Genomic DNA, 17,712 nt, shown 5'->3' on the forward strand with positions numbered 1-17,712 from the left:
TCTGTCCACTGGAATAATTCAGGGAAGATTTTTTTTTCTTGTGGTTTATTTTACACAGAGATTGTAACCGGGATGAAATTCAGTAATGACTGCAAACATCTGATCTCTGTTTCTGGTGACAGGTAAGAGGTGTTTGCTTGTTTATGATATCGGCTCAAACCATCTCACACTGGGTTTAATGTGTCCTTAAGGAGAGTAGATTTTTATTTTTTTAATGAAGGATGTTTTATGCATTCCAAAAAAACCTCGGAGCCTTCTGAACCCTAAATATGTGCTGTTGGTAAAGTTCACAGAGCTTATATTATCCTTCCATGGAATGAGACACACAGTGAAGTAATTCACTTTTCTGAGTGTAAGTACTATTTGCTGCTGGAAAGGACAGAGATATGGCCAGTTTCCTGACCAGCCTTCAGGTTTGTAATGTAAGGCAGCTTGTGCTATTTTTACCAGTGGTGCCAAAACTTTTTCTTGCAGTACTCCTGCAAGTTTCACCAGGTGAAAGTGCCTGTCTAGCACCAAAAGGGACAGGCTTGTCTCCACTTTTTGGTCCTGTCTGTAGGGTCCTCTTTGCCACTCCTCTGAGTCAGCAGTGATGCAGCTGGCCCCTCATTCAGCTTTTAGGTCACTCCCCCCAGATGAGTTTTCTGCTGATTTAGTGGACTAAATCAGTTCACTAAAAGCTTGAGTAATCACCAGACTGAGCCCAAGGGGAAAAGGAGAATATATGCCTAATATGATGATTGTAGAGAGGAGTGGACCCACTATTTCTGGAATCAATGAATGTTTAAATCAGCTGAACCGAATAAAATTTTTCCTTTGAGAAAGATGGTTCCTGGAGTGCTGTTGCAAGTCCAGAGCAACCCAGATTCTCTTTTTCATTTTTTATTAATAAAACACAACTGAATTGGAAAGAGAGTTTTGGAGGGTAAGTTGTTACAAAACATACAATATATCATCTTAAATCTCATCAGTTGGTTATTTCTGTCTTTCAGTAAAAAAATAAATAATTTAGTTTTCATCTTTACCTTTCACGTGCGTAAATAGGTTAGGGAAAAAGTTGCTGGAGAGAGTGTCTTTTTGTTGTGGACTTCCAAAAAATTCCAGAAACATGGAAGGTTGGAAGTCTCCAGTGATCCTTGTGATTTAGTGCAGTATTCCCTTGTTGACGTTTTCATGAGCAAAAAGGTAATTTTCTTCACCAAGGGTGTGGAGGAGGTGGATGAGAAATGAGAAAAGAATTCATGAGGAACTTTGCTTAAGGAGATGAGAAAGCATGTTTTTCAAAGGAGAACAGGGAAAATAGTCTGTTCACACACAGCAGCATGTGCAAAGAATAAAACTGAGAATAGAAGGAAAAGCTGAGATGAGAAAGGGCACAAGGACTGTGAGACTCATGTAGAGAAAAGTATTGCAAGGTAAGAAAAAAGCCGAACCAAAACACACCCCCCCCCCCCACTGCAAACCCCAGCAAAAGGGGTAGGGTGGAACATGTTTTTTTAGAGTTTGTGTTGAATGCCAATGTATTCACAAGTTCATGTTGTTTGCTGTTTATCTCTAGGTTGGATAGCTGTGGGAGTGGGATAAATGAACAAGCCAGATTTGCTTTCGGAATTTTGTGTCCTCCTTTTCAGTAGTTTATCAGCCGCAGATTAATGGCTGTTACTTCATGAGACGTGTTGCTTGAGGGGAAGCAGCTGCTTGCCCAGTGTTGCCATAGTTCCCAGACACAGTGCCTCACCCCTTTCTCCTGGATGAAAAGCTTAGATGGGAGGATGACAATGTGTTCCCTGTCAATGGGAAGCATCTATGTGCTTTCAGTAGCTGGGAGGGATGCTCCTAAAGTGTGGCACTGAGGGCAAGAAGGGAATTTTTAATTTTTCGTTAAAATCTTCACTGACTGCAAAAAGGGGTTTATGTTTTCTTTTTGTGTGATATGGAACTTGACACCTTTTGAAGTGTCTCCTCATGAGAGATAAAATATAGAGAAGATTCAGGCATTCAGGATCCTGACCGTTTTGAAATTTAGCTCATATAAGGGAGACCAAATTTTGTGGTCATTGTTCAAAATGGCAAAGCAGATTAATATTTACGGACTATCAAGAAAGAAGAAAAAGTCACTCATTGAAAAATCTTCCGTAAATTGGAGTATACCCATGAGTATGGAGGCAATGATGGGTCTTGAAGAAGTGGATTAAATCCTCCTTGGATTCAAAGTAGAGTGCAGGATTTTATAAGTGATAGCAAAAGCACCAGCTCTGTTTCTACATCAGTGTAAGTACACCCAGCTAGACAGGAAAGATGGCTGAGATGAAAAGAATTAGTTAGCACTGAGGTTAAATTTCAAAGGCAGTGCTGGTTATTTTACTTTCTAGTAGCTGAAGAAGAGATACAGTATTCTCTAATGTGATGAGGAATATATTTTTTTAAAAGCTGAATTTCTGAAGAAATTAATGAAATGAGACCACACTGTTTCCCTTTCTTGAAAGCTTTCAAATCCATTGACCAAATTTAATTAAATTTCACAGAATATTCTGAGTTGGAAGGGGCCCACAAGGATCATCAAGTCCAGATCTTAAATGAATGGCCCATATGGGGTTTGGATCCATGACCTTGGTGTTATTAGCACTATGCTCTAACCAACTTATCTAACAGCCATTTAAATTCCTCAGAAATGCTCTGGAGAGAGTCCAAGTAAAGTAGTAGGAGCACCCTGACTGCAAAAAGTACTGCCACATAACAGTTAAACTTATTACACCATGGAGACTCTATGGGATGGTGGGCATTAGTAAGGCCTTGCTCGTGGGGGTAGTTGCAATCAGATACTGCAGCTTAGCCACAGTTAGAGGATGCAAGGGACATCTGTAGGCTCCACTTATCCTTCTGACTGCAGAGGGACCTGTTATGGTGTTTCCTTCAGCAACTGATCAGATAGTCAAATAAAGGTATAGGATCAGAGATGAGTCTGTGCAAATACCTCTGCAGTTGCTCTTGCTCACAGGGAGTCTTTGCCAAGCAGGTTTTTGTCATGAGGCTTGGGATGGGATTGAGTTTCTGTTTCTGCATGTATCTCCCTGCCACAGACAGAAGGGCTCTTGTTTGTGTCTGCAGAGGGAATTAGTATCAATAAACTAAACCAAGACTTGATCCCAGCCTCACCTTTCCCTCTTTCAGCTGTATCTTCATCTGGCGTCTGAGCTCAGAGATGACCATCAACATGCGGCAGCGACTGTCTGACATGAAACAGAGAGGGAAGCAGGCAGAGAAGTCTCCTCCTCGCAAGGCAGCTGGACTCATGAGGTGAGCAGAGCAGACTGAGAAGAGGTGGCTGGCTTTGTAGGATGGGATGTGAACAGTGTGGCACTGGGATTCAACTGTAAGGTTTCTGCTGTCTTCACTGATAGTGTCTTCCAAAAGTTCTCTTATTCTTCTGTTGGATTTGCCATGGGTTTTGTGCCCTCCTTCTTTGGATATAGAAACCAGACTGATCTTCCAGACAGACTTTAGTGTGCTTCACTGATTGAATTGTATATATAATGCCTCTTCTGTCTTAATTTAGTTTAATGATATGGTTAGAAACTTGAATAAGCAGTTCACCTAGGAATACTGAGGATGGTACATGGCATCCCACCAAGGAAGCTGTGATCCTTCATGAATAAAGTTCTTTGGATCTAAGCTGAATGAAATTTAAAGGCTCTTTTCTGTGGTGTCAGTTGTGAAGTATACCTGTGAGCTGTACGAGTTTGCTATGTTGATCATAATTCTGAAAGACTCCTTACAATTGTACTGTTTGTTGTTAAGAGTTGTTAACTGTTTTCTGGAGACTTTGAAAAAACTCACCTAAAATAATTATAATATAAATAGTAAATATAAAAATAATTTAAATGGGAAAAGCTCTTGGCAGCTATATCGTATTACTATTTTTTGCTTGGTAAACAGTGTATCTAAAAACAAAGTCCTACTGCCTACAAGCTGAATAGATCTAAATTTATCTGGTGACCTTTCTTTAAAAAGTGGTGCTTCTGTTTTTAAACAGCACAAGAGTGACAGGGGATTTTTGATTATTAGTGTAATGTATTCAGTTTCTCTGTAGTTTGTAAGTAGCTGAGACTAGTTTGTAAGCAGTGCAGAAGAGAGTCTTGACCAAGCTGATATGAGATCATAGTGAGGAAAAAAGAATAAACACAGGTGTGTTTTGGTTTTTGTTGGTTTGTTTTTGTTTGGTTGGTTGGGGGGTTTTTTTTTGTTTGTTTTTTCTTTTTTTGATTTTTTCTGTTCCTATGTTCCACAAGTTTCCTCCTCCAAATGACTACAAATTGAGTACTGGATATAAAAGTACCAAAGCACTGGAGGATTTACCACACTGGTTGTTGAGTGTGACGAGGACCTCCCCACTCCCTTTGGGAGCAAGCAACGTTGAAACAAGTCTGTCTGCATAGTTTTGTTTTGGAAAGCCTTAATCTCCTCATTCTTGAAATGAGTCTTGTCTAATAAGTGTTTTCAGTAACGATGCTGGGAAAACTCAGGAAGCCTTTTTTTCTAGCCAAAATTCTGCATCTATCAAGCAATGTGCTTTTTATAGCAGTCTCTCCATTATTCCAGCAGCTGCAGCCTCACTCTACCAAGGCTCAGGCTGTGGCAGATAATCCCAGTCCTCTTCCACGTGAGGTGATACTTATTTCCATCACAGATGCTTGCTGAAGGGCGGTGCTAGTGCCACGCCAAGCCCGCAAGTTTATTAAACTTGTTTGGTAACCTCTTTGCAAGCCTGGAATCTACTTGTCAGCTTTGAAAGCTTGTTTTCAGTTTTGATCGACCGCTGTGGTCACTGGAGATCAGCAAAGACATAACTCCCGAGCATTTTGGATTGGGACTAAAGATGGAAGAAGAGCCTATTGGACCAGCATTATTGAGGTGGGAGAAGGAAAACTAATGAACTTGAGTAAGATTGGTTTTCTAGATGCCCTGTATCTGTTCTGGTTGTGTTTCCAAAGTCTGTCTGTGTAGGTTGCAGTAGAGAGTTGAGTTGTGACTTGTGGTATAAAGTTGTTGTCTCGAAAGACTGACAATAGTGTGGGAAAGCTCCCTGCCTGGTAATAAGTCATTTTTCTGCAAGATTTTCTCTAGAACAAGATTACTAGAATTCGGTGGGGGATGTAACACATTCTGATAGTTCTATGAGTGTATGTACAGGATGAATAAACAAAATAACATTGGGGTAACAAAACTGATCTGATGAGGCAGTGGGAGCTGAAGATTTCCAAATCAGGACAGTGCTGTTTGTCCAGTTGCAACCGTCAGGGCAGGAATTGACCCAGGTGAGTAACACTGGGAGTATAAATACACAGAAGATACCTTTTTGGGTCACCTTTTTACATGGGTGCTCCATGAAGCCCAGTATTCTGCCTGTGACAGTGGCAGTGGAAGATGCTATTTAGTGAGACACTGCGTGAGCCTTGCTGTATGAACCTTTGTGGTCTATTGGCTTCATGCTCAATTGTTATCTCAGGGATGTTAGGACGAACACCTCTACCTGTTCCCTTTAGTATTTGGCCCTTTGTCCTCTGAGTTTGTATGAATTCTTTTTGAACTTTGTAATACTGTCTGTCTCTGCAGCCTTCTTTTGTGACAAGTTCCAGGAGTTCACTGCTCTCTGTGGAAAGAAGGACTTTTTTGTCTCTGTTAAAACACATCCTACTAGTTTTGTTGAAAGCCCTTTGCTTCTGAATATTGTGAACTTTGGTGAACTATTGTTCTGCATCCAGCTATCAGTAGTGATCATGGTTTTTTAAACCTTTATTATAACCTCTCTTCATCCAACCTCTTCTCTGAACTGAACAGTCCCAACATTTTCAGTCCCTCCAAAAACTTTTAGAGAGACTAATGTTTCTCCTCTGAATGATATCTCTGACTCACCTTTATGGGGCATTGTATTATCTTGGAGCTGATCAGACCTGTATGACCCACAGTTCTCCACAGTGCACCTGAGAGCCTTTCAGTTCTGCCTCTAGTGGTAATTGCAGATATGTGCTTTTTTCTGAACATGAGGAGTATAGTTGAGGATAATAGAACTTATACTCAGCTGATATTGCTGGTACGTTTTGGTTAAAGGCTTTTATATTTTCAATAAAGGAATCATGTAAAGGCCATTTAATAGGGTTTTGAATTTGATCCAAGTATATGCATTTATAGTTTAAAAAAGCTTGTCTCAAATTTTTGGAAGGGAAGTTTTAAATTGATTTTACTATGGAATATCTGCAGGGTTTATAGTCATGTTTCAACTGAGCATTTATATTTTTTTACATTAATTTTAAAAATCACATTTCTGTTGCTTTTCTTGAAGCTCTACTATGAATAGCAGGAGATAGAAATGTTATCCACATTAAATTGCCTAAAAATTATATATGTATGCTGAAGAAGTACTGTGTGCTGTCAGATATATTTGGAAAGAAGAACTCCTTATCAGATTCTCAGTGAGTCCAGGAAAGCTGTGTTGTTTCCAGGGCTCAGAGTGGCTTTTGATGCCATTTCAGAAATGGTGCTTGAGTCTGCGATGAACTACTGTAATTATAACACTAGGGAAACTTTGAAATCAGCAGCATTGTGATCTTTCTGTGGGAAAAAGCAGAGTAACTTTCTTTTTAAAACCCTTAGGCATTTGAGGGGGAAGCAAGGAGACACAATCTGCTAGGGATACCTACCACATAGGATGTTACAGTTTCATAAATATGTCCCTAAAGCTGAGGATTTAAGTAGCACAAGATTAGAGTGGGAGTGCTGAAAACATACCTCTTTAAATGGATAGTTGCCATTCTTGTCTGCTCTGTTTTGTTTTAAGAAAAGAAAACAGGGTTTGATTCAGATCATACAAAAGAATACGGTGCCTGTTATCAGATGTCTTAATACTAGAACTCCATAAGGACATGTGGCACTTGTGAATCTATATATACGTCCTGAAGACTTTCTAACTGAAGGTCCTTCCCTGCCATTGACCCTGTACTGTCCGACCCTTCAAAAACTAGGAGCTGAAGGGCAACTGGCTCTCTGACCTGTACAGAAGAAGATTCAGGTTGTAGCAAGGTAGGAGTTTGCCTATTCTCCCAGGAAACTAGTGGTAGGACAAGGGGAAATTGCCTCCGGTTGTGCCAAGGGAAGTCCATGTTGGACATTAGGAAAAATTTTTTCACTGAAAGAGTGGTTAAGCATTGCAACAGGATCCCCAGGGAAATGGTGGAGTCACCATCCCTGGAAGTGTTAAAAAAATGATTAGACGTGACACTTCATGATATGATTTAGTGGGCATGGTGGTATTCAGTCAAAAGTTGGACTTGATGTTCTTGGAGGTCTTTTCCAACCTTAATGATTCTATTATACTAGAACAGGTTAGTTTCTTAGCAAAGAAGAAGATGAGCAAGGACAATTAAAAGTTGCTTTAAGTGAGTCAGTTAATGAGAATTGGACATGACTGTACATGCTATTCTGGAATAGCTACTGTGAAACATTCATTCTGGTATAATGATGCTTTGGGGTTTGGCTGAACCTGCTCTCAGTGGGAATTCAGCAAACCCCAGAAGTCTTACTCCATCGTTTTCAAAATGCTCCCTCATGGTGCTTATTTGGAAACAGCTCCGGTGCTTGAAAACTCACTGTACATTACTCTGACTCCCATCTAAGCATGAAAAAGAACTGAGGAAGAGTATTGAGGAGATGTGTGCAACAGAGGGGCTTAGAAGAAAATCCAAGTACAAACGGGAAGGCAAGGAAAGAAAGGAGAAAGTAGTGAAGTCTGAATTGAGGAACTGACTTTGACAAGAACAACAGTTAAAACACTCAAGACCCTGGAAACCTAGGTTTCATTTCAGGAATATCTCAGTTTCAAGTTAGTGGGCCTAAGGTCCTTCTGAAAATCCCATGCAGTGATCTTCCTTCAAGTTAAAGGACTGAGTTTGAAAAGCACATTTGAGTTGTAAAAAGGAGGATGTGGAAGAGGGGTATGAATTTTTTGCTGGGATAATGCAAGATAATCTTACATTTGTATCAAACACATGTGACTTCATAATTTGTTTATCACTTCCTTTGGGGTATAAAAAAACCACCCATCTGACTTCCAAAATATGTATTCCGTTCTGTTACTCTACTTCTTTAAGAATACTGGAACATACCTTTTCTCCTCTTACTAATTTTGTCATTCACAGTCTGATGGACAGGGGCCGTCTTTCTATTTGTAACATAATACACATGGATAGCAATCCTCCCTTCTCTGTTTACACCGATGACAGTACACAAAGGAGTTTAGCAAACACATAACCTTGCCTTGCCATATAGCCTCATTATAGTGAGGTATTCAACCAGTTAGATGTTACCATGTTTAATAATCTAACCCTTCTATCTCAATAAACTCCTCAAATAACCATGATGAAAACAAGCAGAAGGATGCAATTGAAGTTACCGATACAAAGTTAATATTGCCTATCACATTAATATATGTCATAGGATGAAACATGACAACCTCAAACATACTCTGGGGCTTGGACTTCGTTGGGATTCACCTGCTTAGACACAAGAATCTGAGGGTGATAAACTGGGCACATGAAGAGACAGTAGAAAAGACAGAGACTGACAAATGTCAAAAGTAGATGAGGATGGCCAATAAGAAACCGTTTCACTTGAGAACTCTGTAGGCTACAATCAGTTTCACTCTTCTTCTTGCTGAACACGTCGAAGCTCATCTGAAACGGTTGGGCAGTTGTTGCTCAGACACTCCTAATAAAATGGAAATTAATGTTCTGCCACTACACAGGAAGAGAAAAGATTAAAATATCTTAACTGCTTCTTACCATGTTTCAATACTGCCTGCTATCTGTAAGCTGCAGGAGAATGGTCCCTTGCCAGACTGCTCTGTATTTGGTGGATGAGCTATTTTCGTTTCATGAATAATGCTTGGCACTCAACACTCACCAGTGATATCCTGTAAATGTCACTAATGATGAGTTTGGCACTCTAGCTCAAGGCTATGGAGTGGGTGCTACTCAGATGTATTTGTTGGGGATTCTTCTTTCTTCAGTTATTGTCCAAGGGGGTTAGTTTGTTTGGCTCTGTGGACTGGAGGGGTGAGGGGTGGAAGGAGAAGAGGAGAAAAGAGAGGGAGGATAAAGTTTGGTGTTGCTGAGTGTCCTTGATTGGTATTGGAAACTACTGTGCTAGGAGTGCATTTTAGGTCTGTGTGGTAAAACTTGTCTTGATCTACTTTAATCAAAGATGTGCCCAAAATATGTTTTGCATGATCCTTGTGCTTGAAGACTAAAATAGGCAGTGTGATGCTCTTATGGTGTGTAGGCTGTGCCTTCAGGTTCTGCCTGGTGCAATCCTTGAAATGAACCTATCTTTTATGGGATAATTTGCCATAAACAAAATTACTTTCAAAGAAAGACTATGTCTGACATTTTTGATATGTAAAACAGTTTCAGAGAGGAAATGCTTAAGGGTAGGAAAAATATTTACCTTTCAAATGTAGTCTATCATCTTGACTTTATCAGTTGGCAGAGGCTGAAATGGAAGGCCAAGTTTCATTCCATTTGACTTTCTCAGATTTGTTTACTTCTGTGCTGATTTCTGTCATCCTTACATACATATGAGATGATTGCTGTGGCAGGGTCTACACAACTTTGTGCAGGATTTAGCTTGCCCCGCTTCTCACGTGGGTTGTGCTAGAGCACGGGCTGTGTGGGAGAGTTGAGGCAGCCTGCTGAGTGTGGATGGAGATAAGCTGGAGAATTGGTGTAAGGGTTGAAATGGTAAGCAGTTCTTGTCATGGACTATAATACTCCTTCTAATTCCTGCCTTCCAGGCACGAGTCCATCTCTGCCCTGTCCTCTGTGCCTGCACTCTCATCAGACAGTGACAAGGATGGTGAAGACGAAGGGAATGATGAAGATGAGTTACGTGGGCTGCAGTCTTTCCATATTCAATCCAACTGCAACACTGAGAGAGACTCAGGTATAAATGGGAGAGGAGCATGGGCAGAGATGGAGGAAAATGGCATGAATGTGAAGGGGGAGAAGATGAGAGATGCTAGCTTAGAGATAACAAGTTATGGGCAGAAAGAGAAAGACCAAAACAGAAACAGATGGATAGATAACAATTGGTAATGTGGAGTTGCCCATTCCTGCATCTGAAGAGAGGTACTATTCAGAGTTCTAGTTAGTTCTCTAACTAGAAGTTCAGTTGTTAAATTGCCAAGTTTCTTGCTAGTTCCAACTGGCCAAACAAATTTTGAATTGGCTTCATGGGCTTGGGTCTACAAGCTATTGGATGTCTGTAGAAGCCAAAAGAGATCTCATGGTGGATTCTAGAGGTGTCTAATAAAACTTACAGTAGAGATTACCATTATTAATTTGATGTATTTTTACCACAGATGCTACAGTGTATTGGTCCAAGTCTTTGGGAGGGCACTGCATTGTGGCAAGTGTTCTGCAGTGGGTCTGCTGAGTCAGTAAAAATCTTACATAAAATAGTATGTCTCCATAAAAATTTTGATACAATTATTTGGTAGTCTGTGGGAAAGCATGTACTGACAGTGGTTCAAAAGGTGTAAGAATACTGCCTTTGAGGAAAGATGAGGTAGAAGGTTGTTCAAAAGCTGGACTGCTGGCCAAGGATGTCAACTAGCTGTATATGTTTTTACCTTTCCAGATCCAGACCTTACCCTCTCAAGAAGCCTTTCCCATTGGGAAATGAGGAGGGTGAGTTACTAAACCTTCAAATTGTTTTTCTTGTCATAGAGAAACTGAAAAAGAAATTTGCAGAGATTAAAAACTGCATTTGCACAGGTGGGAAAGGTGCAGCTGTGGTGGGAAACCATTGAGAAGCCTCTCTCTGAAAAATGACCTGGGGATGGCAAAATAAAGCCTAGTTTAGGAGACAAGGGAGTTTAGAAGCTAGAGTTTCCCTTGGGATTTTTACATCAGTATCTTTCCATCAGATGTTATGCTTTTTCTTCTTCATTTTTGATCTGAATCTCATGTGGTGCTGAAGCTGTTCACATACTTGGATCTGAGCAAGACATTTAAATACGTTCAATTATGCAAGAAGCAGCAACAGAAGTATCATCTTTACTTAATGCTTTATGATTAACAGTGGGATTTTAAGCTGTCCCACAGATGGTTTTGGGTCTTTTATGTAGATGGTCGTACTTGTGTTTTTCTGTGAGTTTTGTGGGTTTTTTCTCCTGTTTTTCCATCAGCAAAACTCAGTCCTTAAGACTGTCTGTCTTTCAATTTCCTTCAGGCCAAAGAGATAGCGGCAATCCAGCGCTCAGAGGCTCCAATGAGTAAGATGCCCCGACAACGTGGGCGCTGGTCCCAACCAACCAGCAACATAGAGATGACCGTGAAATCCATGCTTGACTTGCGTCAGTTGGAGTCCTTCTCTGTTTCCCGTTCTCCAAGTCGAGACTCGCTGTCTCAAAACAGCAATGGGGATGACAGAGAAGAGCACGCTGACCTTCCTGTGCACATCAACAAAGTAAGGGCCGTAGTGCTCTGAGGAGATGAATCTACTCTGAGTGCATCTGTCCTGTATCTATTTGTTATTACCTACCTTTATTACTAACTGATGCCATTCTTTTTATCATTAAAGGTGTTCTAAATGACTTCTAAGAAACTTGTTTAGATAACTCTTTTTGTAGTTAGTATTCCTGGAATGTGTGATTCTTCCATCTTATAGCAGAGACTGTATGGGATCAAGTTTCTGTGCAATGACAGGAAGACCTCATGTTTTCTTTTAGTTTTGATTATTTGTGTCAAAAACAAGCTGAGAAGCTGAGCTCTGAATTACAGATGTGTACCTGATTACCTGTTAGTTCACTCTCCCAGGGAGCAGTTTCTTGACTCTAGTAGCCACTGAAATGTGGGCTGTGCTAGATTACTAAATTCTTTTTAATCTTTGTATTGATGGGTCACAGCAACTAATGTGTGCTCATACCTCAGAAAGCTAATGGCTGTTTTCCAGTAGCAGTCTGTCCCAGTGCCTAACTTAGAGTTTTTCCTTCCTTTATAACTGCACAACTGAGAAAAGGATTGGGCTTGTTCTGTGTAGTAAATAATTTTTTCCGCTGTGGCCCAGTTTTATGAATTATGTCTGATCAGTTTATAGAAGGTAATGGAGGAACATGCTGTCACATGGCTTACACTCCTGATGAGTGGTCGAAGAGTACTTTACCCAGGAATCTTAGGGGATTGCAAACGGGAGACAAAACAGGAAAGCACAGCAGTCATCTGATAAATTTAGTAAATAAGGAACAGAAAACACATAGGAGTGCTATGTTTTCTGATCTCAGATTCCTGTGCTGTAATGCATACCTTCTGGCTCTGCACAGCACTGGCTGACTTAAGGAAAAACTCTGGAAATATCTAATCTTCTCTCTCTTTAATTAAACCAGGTTAGCAGCTCAATACCTCCCCAAGATAACGGGTCTTGTGTACGACCCCAAGTGATTCGGCTTGTGTCTTGTGAAGAGGGGATTTTCTCTCAGGAGCTGGAACCTTCAGAGAGTGAGGAGTGCGTAATCTACCCTGAGCAAGATGAAATCCATCCCACAGACTCTAGCAGGTTAAAAATAAGCTCTCTGCTCTGCATGGCTTAGATGTTTCTGTTCTGGTTTTCTTGCAGCTCGTGTGGTAACTTGAATGAGTTGATTGATGTCAGGCATGTTTAGTTGAGAGTTTAATGTCAGACGGATGCTAAAGGAATATAAAACTAAAAAGGCACCATTAAAATAATTTTCCTTCAAGGAAACTGCACATTAGCAGTCTCCTCCAAGTTTTTTTTTTTGTTGAATAAACAACTTGGGCGGAGCCTTTTTGCTTTCTCCCTTATCTGGATTGAAATAAGCAAGAGAGAACTTGGAAGCTGGAAAACCACCTGACGGTGACACATATGTAGCAGTGAAATGTCTGCCCAGGAGAAATGGCAGAACACTTATTTATGATAATTGGGAAAGAATTTAACAAATGTAGTATGTGATGACTCTTCTATTGGAAATGGAATGGCTTGCATGATATAGATGGAATGGAAAAGGACACTGGAAACAGTGGAGACCTTTTTTATTCCTCTGCTGTTTCTTCTGTTTTAATTTTATGTAATTCAATTTTTCTGTGCTCCATTTTATTTTCCTTCCCTGAATTTTATTCTCCCCTTCCCCTCTTAACCTGGTGCTAATAGCTGTTTAATTTCCTTTGTCTTCTCCTGTTCTGTTAAAAAGAGTGGGCTGATAGCTTTAGACAGAATTTTATGCAACAGTGCATGCTAAGACTTTGCAGTTGAAGCTGCTAGGTTTCACCTAGTTTCTCTATTTTTCATTTTCAATTTTATTATGGTAACATTTGGACAGAGTAGACCTATGTGCTGCTCCATCATGTAAGAAAGGGAGGCCCTCTGGTGATGTTGAATACAGACTGGACACATCTCAGTGTACATGTGAGCAGCCAGGGGTAGTTGCTGTTGGGTGACTTCTGCATCCTACCTTGAAATGAAGTACATTTGAAACCAAAGTATTTCATAAAGTGGAAAACTGAAGTCCTTAGGCATCAGGCAGAAGAACACTGCTGGTGACATTTGACAAAAAAAGATTCATGAAATCATAGCAGAAATTGGGAACCCTGTCCTACGAGATTGTATTTTTGTATGATGTTCTTCGCTAAATTAGTCATTATCTAACCCAGAATCTTCTATATTTTGCATCAGAGAAGTTGCCCAAAGAAGCAGGTCATGAACATGGAAAAAATAGTGTATTAGAGCTTAAATCTATGGCAAACTGAAGTTTCTCTCATGCAGGTATAGGCCTGGTTTTAGTCCCTTTCTCATCACTAAGATCTCTACATTTGTTCCTCACCTGTGGTAGAAATCAAGCCAGGGCAATGCAGTGCTGGTGCCTGGTAATCATGGGAACTGACAACGCCCAGAAAGTCAGACAGTCCCCTTGGGACTTCACTGTCCAAGCTTAATGAAATGCAAAAAATATACTGTATTATAATGAGAGAAATCAACTTCTTTTTCTCTTTAAAGCCTTACATTTGTAATCAAAGGTGTTACTAACACAGGTAAGGCCTTATTAAAGTTAAAATGTGTTTCTTTACGTGTAAAACAAATATCTTTTCTAGTGTTGTATCTTCCTGTCTCTCTTGTAGTGAGTTCCAGGTAAAAGCATTGCCCCATGGGAAGCTATGTAGAGGTTATCACAGTAATGGATGCCCAGACAAGCACAGTCCGGACAGTGCTTGCTCTGTAGATTACAGCAGCAGTCGTCTGTCCAGCCCAGACCATCCAAATGAAGGTAAGATACAAAGACATTATGAATGTATTTATATGTGAGCTCTTCATGAGGTGAACTGAGGCCACACTCCTATTAGTCACAGTAGTACTGCTGTAAAGATTCAGGCGCATTTGAACAGACACCTGCGCAAAGCCACTGTAGAAGTAGGAGTTGGTGCACTTTCCTTGTGCATCTTTGGCTTTCTTTTACCTTGCTAGATAAGGAGGCAGGTTTAGTATTGATTATCCCATAGGCTAGGCTGATAGACTACAGAATTATTACACGTAATGCTGAGTGACTTTAACATTGTAGATTCAATTTAGCATCTTCGTTGATTTTTTTTTCTTTTTTTTTTTTTAACCTGACTAATGTTACTCTGATTAAGTTGTTACAGCATTGGAGTCTTTTTACCTTTTCCCAGATTCTGAAAGCACTGAGCCCTTAAGTGTAGACGGCGTTTCAGACCTGGAGGGAGAAGAAGGAGAGGAGGATGTGGGTGCTAGCATGCCGGAGGGAGAAATTCCCCAGATACCTGATCAGGAAAAGTTCCTCAAGGAGCATTTTGGGACCCTGAGCAACACTGATGGAAAAGGTACATCTCTCTGCTCAGTGGGGAGACTTTGTGAGGTCACTCTTAATTTTTTCCCCTGTATGAACCAAACCAGGCTACAAGTTTTGCTGGGCTTTTATGGACGTGTATGTACAGGAGGGGGGAAAAATGGGGAACAGTGTAGAGAGGCCTAAAGAAGTGTGACATCTGTTAACTCCATCGGTCTGTGTGTAAGTTTGTGTGGATGGGAGTGGGGCCTGTGTCAATTTGGGTTAAGTGTTGTCCCTGGAATCCTGAAGAGCCGTTCTCTTGTTCCCAGTCTAGTTTTTCCTGTTGCATAGGAAGGTATTAACTGTGTGTTCACCACCCCCCTCCATAGGTGACACGCAGTGGCCTCTAGTGGTGTCTCAAGGCATAGCAAATGTCACAAAAGAAAAGGCTGAAATGCTGGGTGGAGAGACAGAATAACAGGAGACGTCAGAGTGGCAAAGGAACTGGTTTGTCTTTATCGACCAACTCCAGAACAAAGCATATATTTTTAGAATTGATAATGGTTGCAGGCAGCAATATCTGTTAATTTTCTTTTTTTTTTTTTCCTTTCTTTCCCCTCTTTGATTGTTTTGTTTTCTGCTTGCTGCCAGCGCCTCACAGTCCTACAGGCAGGATAGGACACAAAGGGAAGCAAAAAAGGAGGAGGCGTACCCTTAGGGAGAGTAGCAGCTTAAGGCAGAGTAATCTAAATAGAACAGAAAAGGCAAAGGAAATGTAATTATTTCATTCTCTGTGGTTTTAGCTCAAAAAAATTCCCTTGTATATGAGAGAACACTTGATAGTCTCTGTCATAAGAAAATGCATGTGTCAGAATGTTTGTTCTGTAACTAAACTGCTCATTTTTCTCTCTTCTTTAACCAAAATTTTTAGGTGGCTCATGTAGGAATCTGGAAAGAACTGAAAACATCAGCATTTCCTCTCGCTTTCTTTCCCAGTCCCCGGCTCTCAGGTATGGCTCAGCTTGTTTGAGTGTTCCTGTCTGTCTATTTTTACTAGTATGAGCATGTCTCATGCTAGGTCCTGGGTGAAAATAGTTGAGCAAACTTCTGGCCTTGGTGTGCCTAGGCACAGCAAAGTGTTAGCATAGCACCTGGCAGGCTGGCTGCAGATTTGGACAGGCTGTCCTGGTTCACTTTAGCTATTCTATTTCTTCCTAAAGCAACACTATTGTTTTGTTCTTTTTCCTCTTTCAACAATGTGCTTAATTGTTTCATGATTAATGCCTTGACTGATTAAGTTGGACGAATTGCTAATAATCTAATTTACTCTTCACTGTTTATGCTCTGTTTATTCTTTTGCATTTCATTCAGCTTGGACAATGAAAGTAGACTTGTGAAGTTTTCCTTTGTTTTACAGTCTTTTCTTACCCAGCTTTGTTTCTCAGTCCCATGCCTTCACAGGGTATTCTGGTGTCTCATACAAAGCCTGTTGGGGATATTATTCTTGCAAAAAACCCTCAGCCCTAAAAGGCCTCTCCCAGCTGTTTCTCTTGTTATTTAAAAAAAAAAAAATCCTACAAACAATGAAAAAAATCAAACAAAAGATGAGATAAATACTTTTGTTGATTCAGGTTCATAAATGTTTAAACCAAACAAATACTCCTGTATTTCTCTAAAATGACAACCTGAAATCTCTGCTCAAAGGAATTGCTTGTGTAGGGCTGAGCAGATATGAATTCATCTTCTATGGTTCACCAGCTGTGTCCAGATTTACCATGTTAGGGAAAGTTGTTTGTTATTGCTGTATTCAGCTGCTGTTGCTGCTGTCAGGAGTGCCTCATAGTCTATCTCATGTTGGGACCATATGTTTAGGAAGAAAGCCACTGGTTAACTATTGTGTAAACTTCTGGAGAGTTGTAGTGAAGAGTTCAGTGATGTAGGAAGTCACTGGTGTTTTAGAGATGTAACAAGAGAGGTAATTTTAGGTTTTGGAAATCTCTGGGCTTTTAATCTGTTTAGCTCTTCAAACATTGAAAGTTGCCTCCTTTCTGAAATAAGCCCACTGTGCTTATCTGCAGTGGAGAGGAAGAGGAAACTTGGCTTTCCTCTTGCAGATACTGACCAGCTTTCCTAGTCATTATGCTTTCATAATGTTAGGAAAGCATAATTACTTCCTCTTAGGATACCTTAGAATTGAAAAGATTTGTTAGTAAGATGAGCTTAGAGAAAAGACCTGACCTGACTTTGCCCAGTCTTCCCTATACCTAGAATTTTTCCTTCTGTTTTGCCTTCACTTTTTACAGTGTCCTCCATGGAAACAGCAACCCAATGTCATTTGTGATTGCACAGCCTAGGGGCAAATGCCCGAAGACTAGAGCTTACAAGGTTGAGTAGAATGAAGTGGTAACAGCTTAGGGCATTTTTGACTTTGAAAAGTCCGGATAGGGAAGGGCTCTTAATGCATGTTCCTGTTTATTCAGGGCAACATATTTACTTGTTTTAACTGGGGTTCCTTTATTGTGTTCTCTAGACGATTGTCGCTCTCTTCCTCAAATCTGATACTGGATTCAAAGCCCATTGAGCTGACCACCCAGACCAATCGGTTTACACCAGACCTATTGAAAAGTGCCAGCAGCCACCCTGATGATGCACTGGAGAACAGCCAGCTTCTGGAGCGTGTAAATTCAAATCGCGATATTTATGCGCAGAAAAGACGCAGATCGGCTTTGGAGGCCAGCAGAGTTGGTATGGCTCCGGGGCGAGTTATTGCCTCCTTTCCAGAAGGTCCTGTGAATGCAGTGATGAGAAAGGCACAGTCAGTTCATGACCTCGTGCATGAGGGTAAGGACACAGGTTGGAATGAA

General features: G+C 40.6%; 1 protein-coding gene across 5 annotated transcripts in view; it reads left to right on the forward strand.

Moving 5' to 3' along the window:
• Positions 1-17,712, forward strand: part of MAPKBP1 (mitogen-activated protein kinase binding protein 1) — a 102,695-nt gene that overhangs the window by 73,857 nt on the left and 11,126 nt on the right. For 3 of the 5 annotated variants that reach the window (XM_032689766.1, XM_032689768.1, XM_032689767.1), the window contains 10 exons: positions 59-122; positions 3,172-3,297; positions 9,845-9,993; positions 10,690-10,739; positions 11,284-11,520; positions 12,437-12,606; positions 14,184-14,329; positions 14,730-14,900; positions 15,780-15,858; positions 17,379-17,689. In XM_032689766.1, the coding sequence (XP_032545657.1) occupies positions 59-122; positions 3,172-3,297; positions 9,845-9,993; positions 10,690-10,739; positions 11,284-11,520; positions 12,437-12,606; positions 14,184-14,329; positions 14,730-14,900; positions 15,780-15,858; positions 17,379-17,689 (1,503 nt within the window). The remainder of the gene's footprint in view (positions 1-58; positions 123-3,171; positions 3,298-9,844; positions 9,994-10,689; positions 10,740-11,283; positions 11,521-12,436; positions 12,607-14,183; positions 14,330-14,729; positions 14,901-15,779; positions 15,859-17,378; positions 17,690-17,712) is intronic. The other 2 variants (XM_032689769.1, XM_032689770.1) reach the window with 2 other exon arrangements.

The sequence above is a fragment of the Chiroxiphia lanceolata genome, chromosome 6 (assembly GCF_009829145.1).
Source record: "Chiroxiphia lanceolata isolate bChiLan1 chromosome 6, bChiLan1.pri, whole genome shotgun sequence".
In the NCBI taxonomy this organism is placed as follows: Eukaryota; Metazoa; Chordata; class Aves; order Passeriformes; family Pipridae; genus Chiroxiphia; species Chiroxiphia lanceolata.